At 38.7% G+C, this 18,129-nt stretch overlaps 1 protein-coding gene across 2 annotated transcripts in view; it reads left to right on the top strand.

The window, feature by feature from the left end:
- The first annotated feature begins 1,353 nt into the window (after nucleotides 1-1,353).
- LOC126284342 (ATP-dependent RNA helicase DHX15 homolog) overlaps nucleotides 1,354-18,129 on the top strand; it is a 71,821-nt gene continuing 55,045 nt past the window's right edge. The window contains exons 1-4 of one of the 2 annotated variants that reach the window (XM_049983200.1): nucleotides 1,354-1,535; nucleotides 11,752-11,790; nucleotides 11,922-12,011; nucleotides 12,432-12,572. In XM_049983200.1, coding sequence (XP_049839157.1) covers nucleotides 1,486-1,535; nucleotides 11,752-11,790; nucleotides 11,922-12,011; nucleotides 12,432-12,572 — 320 coding nt within the window. In that variant the 5' untranslated portion in view covers nucleotides 1,354-1,485. Of the gene's footprint in view, nucleotides 1,536-11,751; nucleotides 11,795-11,921; nucleotides 12,012-12,431; nucleotides 12,573-18,129 lie in introns of both variants that reach the window. The other variant, XM_049983209.1, reaches the window with a different exon arrangement.

Raw genomic sequence — 18,129 nt, 5'->3', positions numbered from 1 at the left:
TACATCGCAATTGAGAATTTTTAAAAAAAAATTGAAGCAGGTAATAGAAGAGAAATAGTTTCTTGCTCATTGCACCTATAACATGGGTGACACAGGAAAATGTTCTGCTCCTAACAAGATCCCAAAGGTCATAATCCCAAAAGAAATACGTTGGGTTGGGAAAGCTGTGTAAGTAGAAAGAGTCCAATCCATCAGAGTGTCTGTTCCATGAATTCTGTCGTTTTCTTCGTACCACCAGCCATAATATTACTGTGATAGAGGATGAAGAATGAGCCCTTAGAAGATGCACTCTCCCCATGACAGCAGTTTCATGAACTCTGATATCTTAGGCGGTTGGCTAAAGCACTGCAGTGACTATGCCAAACGAAGTAAAGATTACCCAGTCCTCTTTATACCCGGCAATCATATGTCACATTGCAGTTTTCAAGCTGTTCTCTATTGTCGAGATCATCACATAGCTCTGTTGTCCCTACTGCCACATGCCAGTCATAAACTTCAGCCGCTAGACCATGGATCCTTTGGACCACTGAAGCTGACAAATGGATCCACAACCACCCAGGGGTGTTTTCAGAGGAGTTTCTTCCATCTAAAGTAACTGATCAACTCTAGGAAGACCTAATCCAGAATTCTGGAGAAACAGAACAACTTCCACCCCGAGAGGCAGTGTTTGAACAACTTCTCCAATTATGACCCAGATAGAAACTCTTCATTTGTGGGAAGTAGGAACACAGCAGAAACACCAGTATCTTAAGCACAAGTCTTGTCTTTACAGAAAGTTTAACCAACAATAAAGTGGGAAAATTCGGAGCGAATTTGTTTGATGCATATGGATTCTCTCTTTGTCATTTGTTTATTTAAATTTATAGATTTTTTACTTATATAAAGTAGCGAAAACTTATACGTTAGCATTCTAGTGCTGAATATTCTAGCATTAGCTTTCCTGACTCAAAACTGCGAAAATTGTGGAACCACAATGCAGCACATGATCGATCGAGGTGGCTACGTACACTCAATAAAAGCTGTGGAAAGTGTAAATAACTATTGAGACTGATAAAAAAATTAACACTTGTCTGTATTAAACACGATAGATAGTTTAATTTTTGTAATTGCAAACAATTGTGTGTTACCTGAGCAGTCTACTCTATCAAAAAGCATACTTGCACATCAATCCTTTCGCTATTTCTGCTCTGCTGTACTTCTTTCATAAATCGTGTACATTTACAAGTATAATGACGCTATCCATGCGAGTCAGATTGGCCAAGGATGTATGAGTGCATAATTAATTTAACAAAGTGTCCTCATATCGAGTATTGTCGATAAATCGTTGATGAGCGCGATTAGTGAATTGCAGGGAATGTTGTAATTCCGCTTCCTGCGCGTAGTATCGTTGAAAACTGCAGTAGGTTGTCGCTATTGTGGCTGAGTAATTTGTTTCCGTGTTATTTAAGGTTTTTCTTCATTCTGTTAAGGTGTTAAGTTGACATTATGTCGAAGAGGAGATTGGAAGTGCTTGACCCATATGTCAAGAAAAAGCCGTAAGTAATTGCACAGAATTTTGCTTCTTGGACGAATGTTTATTTCTATTCCCGTGCAAGGCCGCATTAAAATGGTTTGGTTATGAAGGAACTGTTATTAGCGTTTTTATGAAGGAAATTGTATGCCGTCTTAACCTCCTTGTAAATTTGGATTGCTTTTTTTGTATGTTGTTTATATCGTATACACACGACGTAGGCAAGAGTGTTTAAAACTTGTTCATGCGTGTTTAGGGTTATTATTCGAACATCTCGTTCCCTTATCAGAAGTGTATAATTTATATTATTAGTATAGTGTGGAGCTTTAAACAAGAAATAAACACCCGTGTTTCTGAGTAGAAATATTTGGACAGAGGCAATTATTTGTGAAATTGGTTAGGTTATCATTTAGCGCTATACACTGTTAGTGTAAGGAGCAGTGTGCCACTGGTTGGCATTTTAGTTAGTTTCATAGTGCCCCTCTGCTCTCGCAAAATTTATCTCGCAATCAAATATATTATTCATGGATTTGTTTTAATTTTTTCCGTACGATTTGTAAATCTGCGTGGTTTTATTTTCTCCAGTTAAACTTACCGTTTGATATGTTTGTTGTTATTTACTAGTTTTTTATTCAGTAATAGTAAAAGCTTCCGAAGTTTCATTTTGAAATTGTGTATTTCTTGGTCATGGCTTGGAGAGAATCCTGTTTCTGTTTTTCAGTTCGGTTGTGATCCAGTAAAATCCTTTGCAGCCCTAATTTTGGCCAGCACTACTAAATTTTCCTCAAGCTAATAAGACGAAACTACTTCAACAAACCAGTCTGTGGTCTTCATAAAATGTGATTGTGGCGAAGTGTCCACCCGTAAAAAAAAAGTTGCACTCAAATCTTTTACCAATATTCTTACTTGTACAAAAGGAAGAAATTGTGATCAAGGAAGATCCATGTACCAGACTGCAGATGCTGCATCTGGGCCATATTGATTAGCTAAGGAACACACCATGATGCACACATCTTTTACGGATATTCTTACTTGTACGAAAGGAAGAAAGTGTGGTCGAGAAAGAGCCAAGTACCTGATTACAGATGCTGCATCTAGGCCATATTGATTAGTTAAGGAACACACCAAGATTTTGATGTCCCAAAATGCATTGTTTTCAAGCATAAGTTGTCAATATATTTACAACAAGACTGCATGGAGTAAAATGTTCTTCACCAAATGCCAACTTTCCAGGCATGAACTGATGGGTGAAATCATGAATGGGCAGCTGCCAATTCAATGCCAATCGAACAATGGAAGTGCATGTAAGGGCAGCAAGTGTCTCAGTCCACTGTGTGTACAGTTGTAGTGAACATTTATGGACAGGTGAAGGGAAAATTAATAACCTTGTATTTGGCAGTCACTTTCATTGGCTTTGCCAACTTACGACCAACATTAGATTACCTTGACCACAGTCTACATGACAGATAAATGTCAGAAAACACACACACACAAAAACACACAGTGGAAAAACATGAAACGGATGATCAGTTGGTTGATCAGGGTGCAAGTTGATTAGATATTTTCTATAAGAAAATAATTTTATCATATATGATGCAGCTGGAATTACCGTACATACAAAATAATGGTATGTATGATATCTCTGATTACTGCCAGTGTTAAGACTTACTTTTTGGAAGGTTTTGTAATATGAGCTTTATGGCTCCACCCACTCATGATCAAGCTATCACCTTCCAGCCGAAAATTGTTTAGATTAGTTACTGTTGAGGCCATAGATCCATAATAATGAGATACTCAAGGATGTAGACTGTTTGGAAAAATAGATTCATAACGAGGTACTCAAGGATCTAGACTATTTGGAAAAAAAATATTTATGTATATGATGGAATGAATATGTTACCTACTTTTCCCCTATGTCTCAAGTGAGATGGTTTACAAGGATGTGGAAAAAAACTCACCATAAAAAATGCAATTAAGGTAGTTATAAAATTTGGCAGACGACATTTAAGGCAGCCTTCCATCACTCTCCATTAATCTGTGTAGGTATGGAATGATTTCACATTTCGTACTCAAAATGCCTCACTTATTCATCTTATGTGCTGGGTAACACTGTACAAGTCAGGCAACAATTGTAAAGATTCAGGTTTCAATCCCCAATTGATCCTAGGATTTCTCTCTCACCTGAGGTAGTTATTGATCAATGAGCAGCTCTGAGAACACAATGGTAAGTGCCACTGCCGTGTATTTACAGTTACAGGGCAACCGGCTCTACCTACGAGCAGCAGAATATAATCCACCACGAAAAGGCTCTAATTTCTTTCAAATACCAGGGCAATTTAATGATAAACACCCGTGGCTGTCTGCCACAGGAACATAACGGCAAACGACTGGTAAAATGGCTATCACAAAGGGAGACCCATGTACGTTTTCCAAGACTATAGTCACATTCGAAGTGCATGTATATACAATTGTTCCTGTAATACAGAAAATACAGAGTGGTTATTGACTGGCCGCTGTTGTAAGCTTGATGGTGTGTATATGCATATTTCTACATTTATATTTGAACAAGTACGTAATAATCATATAGGAACAATAATGATTGTAATAACAGTAGTAAACTTTGTTGCTAGTCAGGTAATCTGTGAAGGAATTTGAGTTGACCTTGATATTGAGCATTGCTGTCACAGATGCCTACCATGAGGTGGCAGGAAAACAAAGCGGCCTTCTCCGAACAGGTTAAGATCCATCTCATGATGGAAGTTTAAGCAGGAGAGGTATTATGCAGGTGAAGAATGTGTATGCCAATCTGGAGAGACTGCAGATAAGAAGGGAACATGGCCTAACTGTCACTGTCCTCTTAAATGTTTTGAGAATGTAGTGGAGACATGCAAGACAAACATTTAGAACAATCTGGCAAGTTAAGGCCTCGGATGTTCAGAATGCATCTGGCTGTCAGCCTCAGGAATGCATGCAGGTGGAATGTTACTTCTAAGTACCCATCATCTCCATTCATTGCAGTAATTATCTGTCCTATGTTTATGTGATACTGTCAACCCCTTTGCTGGTACGTCAATCTCCTCGTATTTCTGATTGTGTCAAGATTCCAGGTGTATTTGAGAATCTCCCACTAATTTCACTTGGAGACAGTCAACAGAAATTCAGTGCCAAAATGGGAGTCTGGAGAAACAGATTATTAACGTTTGCTCTTGATCCACAAATCAGAATATTATATAGTATCTATACACAATAATGTATTTATTTTTGTATATTTCATGTGTTGTAGTCTGTTTCTTGTTCTTTTTATGTCTGTATGGAATAATGTAGATGTAAATTACTCAATTTGTGGATCAGCTGCGAACTTAAATCCTCCGTATCTACAAATACCCGTTTTCACGCTTATCATTTTTGTTCCTCTCGAGCAGCTCGAATGTGAAAAAAATGATCTATGTTGATGTGTTACAGCTACTTACTTTCATTGTATTATAATGACAAATCTTGTGTCATTGGATGCTTCCAGGATGAACAAATAAACATATAAACTGTAGGTCGTGCCCCCCCCCCCCCCCCTTCCATTACTGGCTGGGTAAGTCATGTTGTGTGTTAGAGGAAGGCGAAGCCATACACCTCCAGCACTACCATTCTTCATAAAGCACTTCAGGCTGAGGAATTTACTTTAGCTACAGTTATCCTCCCATTGGTTGAAAGAAGACACATTGGGAGGTAAGTTTTTAAACCAATATTTAGTTTACTGAAACACTCCTCTTGCCGTTTTTCCTCTTCTGTTTATTACTTTTCCTGTCCATCCAGGCAGCTTAAACTTTCATTTTGTTCCGTGACTTTATTAATCCCTAACCAGTATCGATATTTTATGAAACATAACTGGAATCGCGGGTCCAATTGGACTCTTGAATAAAAATTTGACATAATCCCCATAAAAGATATAATTCATATGTAAATATTTAATGATTGTATTAAAATAAGTTTTGTTTCAAACATAAATCAACTTTTATTGAGCAAAACTTTTTCATAGTATTATTTTTTAATCGTTAGGTCCTACGCCTCTTATCTTGCAAGAATTTTTAGTACCTTTTTTGGAATGATAACATGATTACAAAAAAGGCTTAGATTAAAAAACCTAGATATAGCATGGGGTTTCTCATAACTTCCCATCAACATAAATAGGGATTTTTTATGCCATCACTCATAAACAAAAATTATGACAACAAAACTTGCAAGTGTCCAAATGTTATCTATATCAGTACCTGAACTAAGAATGGCACTTGATACACAACACTTTTTCCTGCATGTCGTTTACAGATGAATTTCAGACATCTGTCACATTTTTGTGATTGTTTGCTGTCAGTTTTATGACCACGTAAATAACGTCTTCCTCATTTTCGTGAACCACTTTGATTGCAAGGTGAATTTTCTAGTCGTAGTTAATTTTGTGATTCATCAGCTGCCACTAAATAATTATCAATTCTGCTCTTCAAATCTACTGAAAATGAATAATACTCCATCTTCCTTTCTGTGATAAATGGCCTTATCAGATTCAGTCCAATTTCTTTTATGTAACGATTAAGTTTCATATGTTTACCACTATTTGATGCCTTCCATAATACGAATCCATTTGCACTCGCAATATTCAATATTGTTGAAAAAATGACATGGCCATCATTGAGTTCTTCTAGAGACTGAATAATTGGCGCATTTCTGATCTAATGTATCAACACCACCTTTTGTTCTGTTGTAAAATTCAATTCTTTCAGGTTTTCCTCTGTATTCATTGACTGAATTGTCATGGTGCATTGATGAGATTACCACTACACTTTTTGGGACAAAAGATGCCAATGTTTTATCCTTCACAAAACCAAATAATGTAGATCCTACTACCCATCGTTTACTGCCTAAAAATTCTGGTGGTATTTCCGTTTTATTTTTTGCGCATCGTTCCAACATAGGTCAAACCATTTTCAATCAGTCTGTCAACCAACTCCACAGAAGAGAACCAGTTATCAGCAGTTATATTTCTGTTTGTTCCAAATAAAGGTTCTGCAAGCTGCAGTACATTCTGTGTTGGAACTGAGAGTTGACTTGTTTTATTAGGGTTAGCTTTGCCCATTCAGATAAAAGCATTGTATAAATAGTGTTTTAGTGTCGCAAAGGCACATAATCTTGATGCCATATTTAGCAGGCTTCGATTTCATATAAACCCAGAAAAACATTTCCCTCTAAAAGGGCAAAGCATTTCATCAACTGTCAAATATTCTGAGCAGCTATAGTTTTTCTGACAGTTCTGACTGAAATTTCCAAATATTTCTGAGATGAGACCAGCACGATCATTAGTTCTTCTTTTTTCCCTAGAATTCACATCATCAAATCTCAAAGCAGATAACAGGAACATAAATTGCTTTACCGACATCGTTATTCTGAATATATCTCGGCCAGTTCCATCTGTTGCCCATAAACTTTCTATATCTTCATGGCCAGATTTGAATACACCTGATAATAGCAACAACCCAAAGGACGCTTTCATTTCCATAATACTCACATGGTTAGTGTAAGTAGCATTAGTTTTATACTTTCCTGAATATTCTGTTATTTTCTGATTAGTGTGAGTGCAGATAATTGCGATCATTTCATCTGTTATCAGCAACTGCCATGATTCAATTGGTGACATGTTCTGTTTTTCACGAGCTGTACCGATGAGACCAGGCAGGTAAGTGATGTTGTGGCTTCTGACTCTGGACCTAGCTGGTGGATGAGTAGACCACTTGAATCGATTTTTGCTACAAAAATATGCACTGCTTGACAGACAGCTCTCTCTCTCTACTGAATCATCAGATGAATTACTTGAATCAGAAGAAATTTCTTGTTGTGTATTTTCGTCGTCACTTATGTTCTCTTCATCACAAGGTTGAAAATCACTTAAAGATTCTGTGTCTGAATAATTTTTATCTAATAATGGTTCACAGATTTATTTTCAGCGAGGCCCCGCTGCATTGTGGCAGTAAAGTGCCTGAAACACCACAAAATAAATCAGTATACACTGACTTCATAAATCCCATATCTGGAATCGGGGGTCAAATTGGACCCAGTGATGGTACTTGCCTCCACTTCCAGTAAGTTTCAAGCAGTGAGCTCCCGGCCCCTCGTGCAACTCTCAGTGTACTGAGATTACACTGGCGTGCGAAACAGAAACTCTGCGCGTTTCCATTGTTAGACGGTTTTATTGTTGTCAGTGGGTCCAAAATGACCCACAATTCTGGTTAAGGGTTAATTTGTGCTGATGGGCAAACATTACATGCAAAGTGAAGATGGCTCTGCTATTTTCCAGTAATACTTTGATAATTTATCGTCTGTTGAAGAAATGGCTCGCTATTATTAGAATTAAAATCAGAGAACTTTGCCTACTTAAACTTTCCAAGTATGTGGTATGCAGATTTCAAACATCTCTTGTCTATTGCACAATCAGGTATTCAAGAACAGATTAAAAACATACAAGCTATATCACCAAAAATCACCATTTAGGTACTCTCCAAATTTTGCAGACAATATTGCTATTATTTGAAATGTGATTAAAAGAAGAAAAAATTCATTTATGTGTGCGAACAGTAAAAAGAAAAGCTAAATTTTCAAGGCCACCATTCTAAATCCATTCTTGTGGAGAAAAGAAATAGTTATATTCATTTCCCAATTCATTGGCAATTACATTAGCTGACAAAAAAAAGCGAAGCACTCGGAAGACATGGTCAGATGTAACTAAATTCATACATGTACACGCTATTGATGGGCGTGTGAATGATCAGAGTTGCAATTCTCTCTGACATGTTGAAAGACCACTGCAGTCAGTGTATTAGCGTTATTAGGGTTTAGCTTTATCAGGCCTATTAGGGTATATGAGGCTTGAATGGCATTGAATGTTCAGTGATCATGATGAAGAGCATGGAGATGCCACATACTCATGTGAGACAGCATTATCAATGCCTGGCAGTATGGGTCTCCATTTTTCTGGATGGTCGAATTTTGACCGTGGCCCAGTGTTGTACTGCATGGTAATGTTATGGGCAGCCATATTGTCGGTGCTCCAGTCATCCATATCTGACCACCACAAAAGAGAATTGTCATATTGTACACCAAGCACATTATAACCCCTTCACATCTGTGTGTCTCTACCATGCCTGGCCATCCATCCTATGCCTCCCTCTTCAATGACTCCTTTGATTGCCAGTATAGAGGGCATCCCTCTTCTGTTATCTACTGTAGTTTGCTTTCGGCTCTTGCTCCAGCAGCTTAAATTATCACTCACTGTAAGTTTCACAACCATTGCACAGACTTCGCAAAAGTACTTTCATGTGCCCTGATGGCTCTTAGACTGGCTGTGGTGTCTGCTATGCCTTCATCATTGGCACCAACGTTTTTTGGTATCAGCTTCTGGAACATTTCTCATTATTTACAGCAGAGCTCTTCGCCCTGTATCAGACCATGCAGTACATCCAGTGATACAGGCTTTTCAATTGTCATCTGCTCTGACTCTCTCAGTACCCTTTAAGCTTTTGTGTGCTGCACACTGTCAATCCCTTAGTGTAATGGGTACAGGAAAGCTGTCACTTGCTCACTTTTGATGGAGCCATTGTGGTGTTTATGTGGATTCCTGGTCACATTGGTCTGACAGGAAATAAGGCTGCTACTCCCAATGCTGCGGTCATCGTACCTCGGACTGCTAGCTCTTACATTCCGTCTGACACTCTGTGTTGCCGTCTGTCAGCAGGGGGTGTCACTTTGGCATCATCACTGCTCCTCCTTCATGGGAACAAGCTCCAGAGAATTAAACCTCTCCCAATGGCTTGTACGACCAACTGTCAGCCCTCTCGCTGTGGGGAGCTCATTTTAGCTAACTTACATATTGGGCATTTAGCCATCCCCATTTATTAAGTGGTGCTCTCCCACCACTTTGTGCTCATTGCCATCAGCCATTGATGGTTCACCATTTCCTGACAGAATGCCCTTTTTTAACCACTTATGTTTTCATGTATGTTTGCCATCTGAATTATCGGTCGTTTTAGCGAATGACTTGCAGGCTGTCGACTGCGTCTTACTTTTTATTTGGCGTAAGTATGGCGAAGGACATTTAGTCTTTAATTCAGGGCCTCTCTTTCTCCGCATCCCTTTTTTGAGCTGTCTTTTCTTCCACCGATCGTGCTTAACATGTAGTTGTTTTTAACTCCTTTTTTGTCTTTGTGTTGTGCGCTTCTAATATGAGTGCATAGGGCCCTAGTTTTTTTGTGTCTTAAAACAAACAAACATACATCTGTGTGTGCTATTGAGATCAAGTGATGTACACTCTGCAAATATTCTGCGTCATCTTGCACCATTGTTGAAGACTAGCAGCAGCCAGCATAGGGTATTACCGTCTCACACTTCAGAAGCTGTTAATACTCAAGGGAGTTTGCCTACCTCTAAAGTGCACCAACCACAAATACAGTTGTTTTCTTCAATTCCATTGTTGTTCCAATGTGAGCCCATTACCTATTCCTCCATCAGTGCTTCAAGTAATAAATTTTATTGTTATATGTCCAAGTGAACAGCAACCTAGGTGAGAAAAATTTATGATCTGTGCTTGAAAATTACTCAAATTACAAACTAACAGCACAAACCCACAACGAGGCAGTTATCTGTGAGATAATTAGTAATCGAATAAGTGGTTGGCTGGGATCTGATGCGACATTGCTGTCTAATGCTTTGAGTGAGTGTGGGGTAACACTTGTGTGTGGCAAGAGATTGATATAATGAGTTTATTTCATTATTGTTTAATTAAACAGTGCTTTAGCTCATATTATGTAAGTTTATTTTATCGTTGCATAACTAAACAGAGATTAAATTGTGATTTTGCTCATACTTGTTTACCGTGGCAACATAGACAGCTACTTTTTACCTGTGTACAAAGTGTGCTGCGTGCCCAGTCCTGTTATGAAAAACGGCGAGCCAACTCCAGGATTAACACCACAACACAAACAGGTGTGTTTGTAGTGGTGCCAGGACCAGGAAGTGTGGACTGCTGATGAAGGGCTTTGCAGTGTGTTCACAGTATTGTGGTGACATGGGAAGAGGTCTCGGGTCCCATCACGGGTTGAAGCAGATGGGTGGTACCATAATCTTCAGCTGACATAGTAAATTTCATTATGTATGTCTGTCGTGTTACTGCGTGAAACATTAATAAAAAAATTATTGAAAAGTTCAGGCATGTTATTGTCATGTGGTGTGATAAACATTGGCTAAATCTGCGCCACATCACAATCACATAAGCTATACTTAGATAAAAATGACTTTGAGATGGTCAGTTCAGTTCAGTGTCTAGTTGTACTAGGGATCCAGCATGAACCAACCACGGCTCTTTCTTGGGCTCCACTTGTTTGCCATGTTGCCTATTTTGCAGGTACATGTCAAGTATTGCCAGGCAAGGCATGTTAATTGGTGTGGAGGGGCAAATCCAGACAGAGTGCTTTATATCAGTCGCATGAGCACTTGGTATGCCGTGTAACAGCTAACAATGTTTCATTGAGGCTTTCTTTATTTGTAGCCCTGTGTTTTGTTTTGCACAGTGTTCAGTAGTTGCTGTCAATGTGTAGAAATTTCTGTATAGAGTGCATTCCTAAGAGCTTTTCTTCCATAGTGAGTGTTCTTCTGTAGTGAGTGTTTCTTCCATGTTCTACTTGATTCAAACCTATATGGTACTGGTCAACTCTTCTTATAAACTTAAGGTCAGTTCCTGTGCATGCTCATGTCCGTAACTGAAGATGTGAGAGTTTCTCCTTCAGAAGACGTACTCTTTTACCGAACTGATTTTTTTGACTTGTTTTAGTTGCTCTTTGTGCTTTATAAATCATTGTTGCTACAACTGTCTCATGATCACTGACAACCCCAAAAAGGTCAGATCTCTTTGTTGCCATTAAATTAATACATTTTCATTATGAGCGGCCTTCTGAACTATTTCATCCAAACCGTTTTCAGAGAAGAGTTATTTCTAGCACAAGTCTTACAAAACTAAGTGTTCTAGTCAGTTATTTGATGATTAAATTTTCATCCAGTAATAACTGTGTGTTTGGGGTACATACATATTAGTGTGTTGAGGGTTTCTCTAAAGTTTTTGGTTACATCTGTTAGTGAGTCTGGTGGCAGACATGCCATAACAAACTACTGAAATCACTTTCTCTACATTAAACTGGGTTTTCTTATTACAGATACGATCCTGAGAAGACCAAAGAATCTGATAAAGATCGGTAAGTTATGTCGATAATTAGTGAGATAAATCATTTTAATGTAACCTCTTATGATTTCAAATGAAATGTGGCACATTTTTCAGATACATTCATACTATTTAATTAACATATGATGTGATTTTTGCCTTCAGGGAGAAATTGACTGGTGGCACACCAGTAGCAAGTTACCCAAAACCAAATGTCCAGGTTAATCCATTCACTGGATTACCATACACTCCCAGGTAAGATGATGGCATTAGTAATAATTTATTAAATCCTATTCTGGTGAACAATGAAGTTGTAAGTTTTGGACAAGGTGTTTAAAATATGCACAGTGTATCTTGCTAAGTGTAATTTAATGATCCCTTTTTGTAATTGTAAATAGTGTAAATTGTTATATGCTGCTGATTTAATTTTAAGTGTGATTATATATCCATTTGGTTACTTGAAATGCTCATAATGCATTCAGGGCAGTACTGCTGAAAGTTGTAAAATCATTGCCCTTACACTTGTATTTTACTAAATCTGCATTAGAAATAATTTGTACCTTTTCATTTTAATGGATTGGAAAATTTACTTCAGTGTATTTACATATTTGGCAGCAGTAGTCAGCCTTTCAACAGATGATGTAAGTATTAATTTTTTTAAATTCTATTTTGCAGGTATCACGAGTTTCTAAGAAAACGTGTAACTCTTCCTGTATGGGAGTACAGAGGACAGTTCATGAAGCTGCTGAGTGAGAATCAGTGCATTGTACTTGTTGGTGAAACAGGTTCTGGAAAAACTACGCAAATTCCTCAGTGGTTTGTACTAACAGTTATTTTCTGGTAGATTAAATACAAAAACCTATGAATGGAGACATAGGAGCTACATGTCTTGAAAGTTGACATACTGTTTTCATTAACAGCTCATATTTGTTCAGAGAACTGATTGTCAGTAGTATATATGAGTGGTATTCCAAAGAAAAGGTACGATCGAAGGTAAACACTGGAGGCCTGATAACTACTCTCTCACTATTTCGCAAGCCAAAGGATTCCTGTGACTGTTCAGAAGTCATTCCTCCACAGTGTCCTTCAGTTCATCGTTGGATTTGAAGTGTTTCCCTTTGAGATGTTTCTGTAGTCGAGAAGTCATGGAAATCGCAGGGCAGCATGTCCAGGCTGTGGGGCAGTTGCTCAAGTTGTTCCCACTTGAACTCTGCCATTACACTTTGTGTGACCTTGGAGACATGTGGATGTTTGTTATTGTGGAGGGGAGTACCTCTGGCTGTTTCCTCTTGGTGGACTTGGATAGGCGACAGTGTCTCTTGCAATATAAGTCTTCAATAGAGGTTTTTCTGTAATTGAGGAATTTGACAAGTATCTGACATTGGATGTTGAAAAAGACTGCCAGCATCAGCTGCCTGCTGAGTGCACAGCTTCGAATTTTTTAGGGTGAGGTGACGATGCATGCTTCCTTTGCCTAGATATTTCAGTACAATATCCCAAAGTAGCATATGCAAGTATCAACTGGTTCAGTTATTATAACACTACGTACTTTGTCATTTAAAAATTTCATCTACTTTATGCTACAATGCATTTTAAATTAGATTACCGCATAATTGCTGGGGATCTCCCAAGGAGTGAATTCAGCTGCCTAGTCAGAAAGATTTTTCTTTCTTTCATGCAAGTAGGCACCTTTCCTATATTAAATATAGATATCCAGATTGAATGTAACCTACTGTAATATATAATAAAATATTGGTTGGTAGGAGGAGGGAGGGGGGGGAGGTATTTGTGTTGATGGTGATGAGAGGAAGCTGAGAAGAGACCTATGCTGCCACAGCCAGTCCTTTTGAATAACACCAATGGCACCACTGAGCTTAATGTTCCCATTAAAAAAACTGACATTGTAAAGCAACTTCTCTCAGCTACCAAATGCTTCAAAGGAAAGTTGAGGAACAGTTTCCTGCGTGCACCCTTGATCCAAACACAGGCATCAACTATATCTTATTTTAACTCTGAGAAAAAGATCTCTGTTGTCTTATGCACATGCTCTCCTTCCAAAGTGCCAACTGTGACACTAGTCAAATAGTAGTAGTGACAGAAGTGCACTTCGGTGCCTAGAAAGATTCATTCTGCTAAAACACATTGTAGAATCAAGATTCATATTTGCAAAACTAAGGATCTTGTGACAGTAGGTATATTTGGTGACAGTCCAGAAAGAAGTTGACACTGGGGATGTAAATACACAGATTGCTGAAGACTGGCAAAAGAAGTCACACATTATCATTACAGCTGACAGTATATGGGGTAATTTGAAAGCAGAATTTGCAAGATTGGTTCTTTGAGAATATTCGTGTCCTGAAAACCCTCTAGATTCCAAGCATCACGAAGTGTCAACTGTCAGTCAAACCCTTTGAACACTACCTGCAGTGATCTAAGCAAAGCAAAGGCGATCATTCAGCACACTCTCCGTAACTGCATTAAAAATATTCGGAGAAGCCGTGCTGAAGTATACAGGCATCTGTCTATACTGGGAACATTGATAGAGTATACTTGGGTATGAAAATAGCAATTGGACCCATCCCTATGAAGACTGCCACACTTAAGGAGATATGTGGAGCAGTCCTAAGGAATTATAATCACCAAATGCGATGAAGGGTGGAGCACTACTCCAGCCTATACTCACATCCAGCAAACATCAGCACAAAAGCAAAAGGAGAAACTATCAATTGCCAACTTGATACAAGCTGAATGCCATGTCTTTTGAGCAGCTCCAGAGAGCTGTTGCATGGCTTAAATGTCAAAATGCACTGGTAAAAGGGACATCCAAACAGAACTTGTCAAACTAACACCACTCCTTCCAGTACCCTGTAGTGCTGGGCTGAGAGTATGGTGCCACAGGACGTACTGTGCCAACATCGTCACGCTATGCAAAGGTAAAAGTGATCTGAGTGATTGCAGTTGACAAGTTCAAGAAAAGTGCCATGAGCAGAAGACACCATTACTCAGTGTTTTCCTTCACTTGACGAAGTATTTGACTCCGCCAGCAAAGAGGGGGTGCGTGTTTTGCTAATAAACGTAGGGTGTACTGAAGATAATCAGGGCTTCTAACTGCTATGTGGAGAGTGCTGTGATATTTGAAGGGAGCACATCACATCCATTTTCTGTAGAAAGAGGGGTTTGTCAAGGCAGTGTACTTGCCTCCTTACCTTGTTTGGTATACTTTTGTTATTTGCTCAGAGTTGCTTTCAGTGAAACAAAGCTGACCATTGATGTACATACCAGGCCCGACAGGAAACTTGCCGTCTCGCTATTCAGAGGCAAGTGCTTCGTGAGGACTTGATTGTAAGCAACCTTCTATTCAGACGATGCAGCATTTTTGGTGCATACTCAGGATGAGCTTCGAAGGCTTAGATATAAATTTTCTGCTATAGGCAAACTCTTCTGTGACTGAATATAAAGAAGATTGTCATTATTGTGCTAGGATATGCAACACAGATAGGCCATCTTTAGTACTGGATGGCTCCTTGTTGAATGTAGTAGATTTATCGTACTATCTGGGCTCGTTAGTGTCAGTAGGTTGCCCCTAGGACAACAAAATAAACATGATAATCAGCAAAGTGGTGGATACTGTCTGCTTCACACAGGTATATAGGACAGCATCTTATGATGATGATGATGATGATGATGATGATGATGATGATGATGATGATAAAAAATGCTCATCTATTAAGCATGTGTGCTGTGCACCCTCTTGTATGGAAATGAGATCTGGGCATGATATGCTACATAAGAGCTTTAGCTCCACACCATTCCTCTGCGGTGGTTACCAAGTATCCCTGGGGTACAACGGAGAGATCGTGTATCAAATGAGAAGGAACTGACTTAGCAAAGCTGCTGAGTACCCCCCCCCCCCCCCCCCCCTCTCTCTCTCTCTCTCTCTCTCTCTCTCTCTCTCTCTCTCTCTCTCTCTCTCTCTCTCTAAGAAGCACAGCCTACAGCCTGTGGTGGGTAGGACACTTACATCTTATGGACCAGTTCCATCTTTCTTGATGCTAGAGATGGTTCTTGATTCACGTTGTAGGAAGTACCAGAAATTAGTTACATGTGGTGACTTCAATATAAATTTTGTTTATGATGGTGCAAGAAAAAGGATGTTGACAGATCTCCTGAAGTCATATGATCTGGTGCAGATGGTGTTTTTTGAAACTAGGGTGCAGGGGGCCACTTAAACAGCCATAGACAGTATTTTTATTCATTCTTCAGTACTAGATGGGCATTCGGTTAGTAAAAGGGTGAAGGGCCTTTCAGATCATGATGCACAAATTTTAACACTAAAAGGCTTTTGTGCTCGAACGAATGTCGCATATAATTACAAACTATGTAGGAAAGTTAATCTAACAGGAATGGTGTTTTTAAACCTTGTGAAGGAACGAGAGTGACAGAATGTTTATAGTGCTGATAACGTAGTTGATAAATACAATGCTTTCCTTAACACATTTCTCATGCTCTTTGAGTTGCTTTCCATTAGTGTGTTCTAAATGGGGTACTAGCAGTAATACGCAGCCCGCGTGGCTGTCTGGTGAGAAAGGGATATCATGCAGAGCAATACAGGAATTATATCAAAATGTTAGAATTAGTCACAGTCAAGCTGCAGTAGCCCATTACAAACAGTATTGTAAGGTGCTTAAAAATGTTATTAGCAAGGCAAAGAGTATATGGTATGCGAATAGAGTAGCTAATTCACAGGATAAAATTAAAACTATATGGTCAGTTGTGAAGGAAGTGTCTGGTCAGCTGCACAAGGTCGACGATATAAAGTCGGTTCACAGTAAAAATATTTCTGTTACTGATGAATCAGATATATGTACAGTATTTAACAATCATCTTCTGAGCATTGCTGGTGAATTAAATAAAAAAAAAATCATAACTTCCTTGGCAAATGCCTTTCCGAGATTAGTGTGTGAAAGGCTCCTCTGTGATACTGACAAGGGGGAGATTGAGCCAATAATTAAATCACTGAAGACTAAGGACTCTTATGAATATGATGGAGTGCCTAGCAGAACATCAAAGTACTGTGTTGCACATTGTAACCCTGTATTAGCCATATTTGTAACTTTTCCTTTAGGAACGGTCAGTTTCCTGAACAATTGAAGTACTCAGTAGGAAGGCCGCTTTATAAAAAGGGAGAAAGGGATAAGGTAGACAATTTTAGACCTATTTCTATGCCATCAGTGTTTGCTAAAGTTATTGAAAAGGCTACATATGTAAGGATAATTGATCATTTTATATCACACGATTTGCTATCAAATATACAGTTTGGCTTTAGAAGTTGTTTAACAATTCAGTTAATGGTATATTCTTGTTTCTCTGTGAGGTACTGGATGGGTTGAACAAAAGGTTTCAAACACTAGTCATGTTTTTTGATTCGACTAACAAGAGGACCCTCCATACTGTAAATCACGGATTTTGATGTGCTTCAAATATGTTGTGGAGGCATTTATCCTGATTACCTGGCAATCCGGTTTTTTAGCGACAGGCCTTGGCTTTTGCAAATTTTTCAACTTAATTGTGGTCTTTGTATATCCGTATCATTAGATATGTTTTGAGCAAGTCAGCATAGCACAGCGGTAACAGTTCACGGCTACCGCACTGGAGGTACCATGTTTGAATCTTTGAATCCTGATCATGTACTTCACCCACCCCCCTCCAAAATCAGCTGAATTTTTCAATTTTATTTCAAAGAATATCAACAAACAGTGTAAGGTGTGCGATATTATAAAGATATATTCAAATATTCATTTCATTTGTGGTTTGCATCACATTCTCCCAATTCCTCTTCTTCGTTGAAATCTATCAATTCATCATCAATAATGATCTGTCTTTCGACCAAGAGATCCTGTATTGCGATACATATCTCATTGCCAATTGCTACGGAATTGGCAGAGATCACGCTGGGCTGTGTATTCGTTATGAGTTTCAAGTTGCGGAGTAGATTTTCGGCGTATTTAATGGCATTTGTGATTTGGCCTTTTGATTCTTCGTTCAACTCCTCTACTTGTGGATCTTCTTCTGGGTGCACTACTGCAGAAATACTTGGTTCTTCCATTTCACAGACTTTTTCTAACACATGGTGCTAGAGACGTTTTGCGAGTAACTGACGCTGTAGTTAGATGCGAGCGTAAAGGAATGCAACTCCCATCCTCTTTGGCCTATGAGCTGGGGTTCCCATTACGGCTAACGGTATTCATGGGAGAGGGGATGATAATGGGTGGAGATTGATTTCAGGTAATACAAAAAGCGACAGTTGTACGAACATTTCAAACTTCAGCTGTGAACCACAAACAGAATGAATATTTAAAAAAATTATTAATTG

Source organism: Schistocerca gregaria, chromosome 1 (genome assembly GCF_023897955.1).
Source record: "Schistocerca gregaria isolate iqSchGreg1 chromosome 1, iqSchGreg1.2, whole genome shotgun sequence".
Lineage (NCBI taxonomy): Eukaryota > Metazoa > Arthropoda > Insecta > Orthoptera > Acrididae > Schistocerca > Schistocerca gregaria.
The sequence above is the reverse complement of the archived record's forward strand: the minus strand, read 5'-3'. Positions and strand labels throughout refer to the sequence as shown.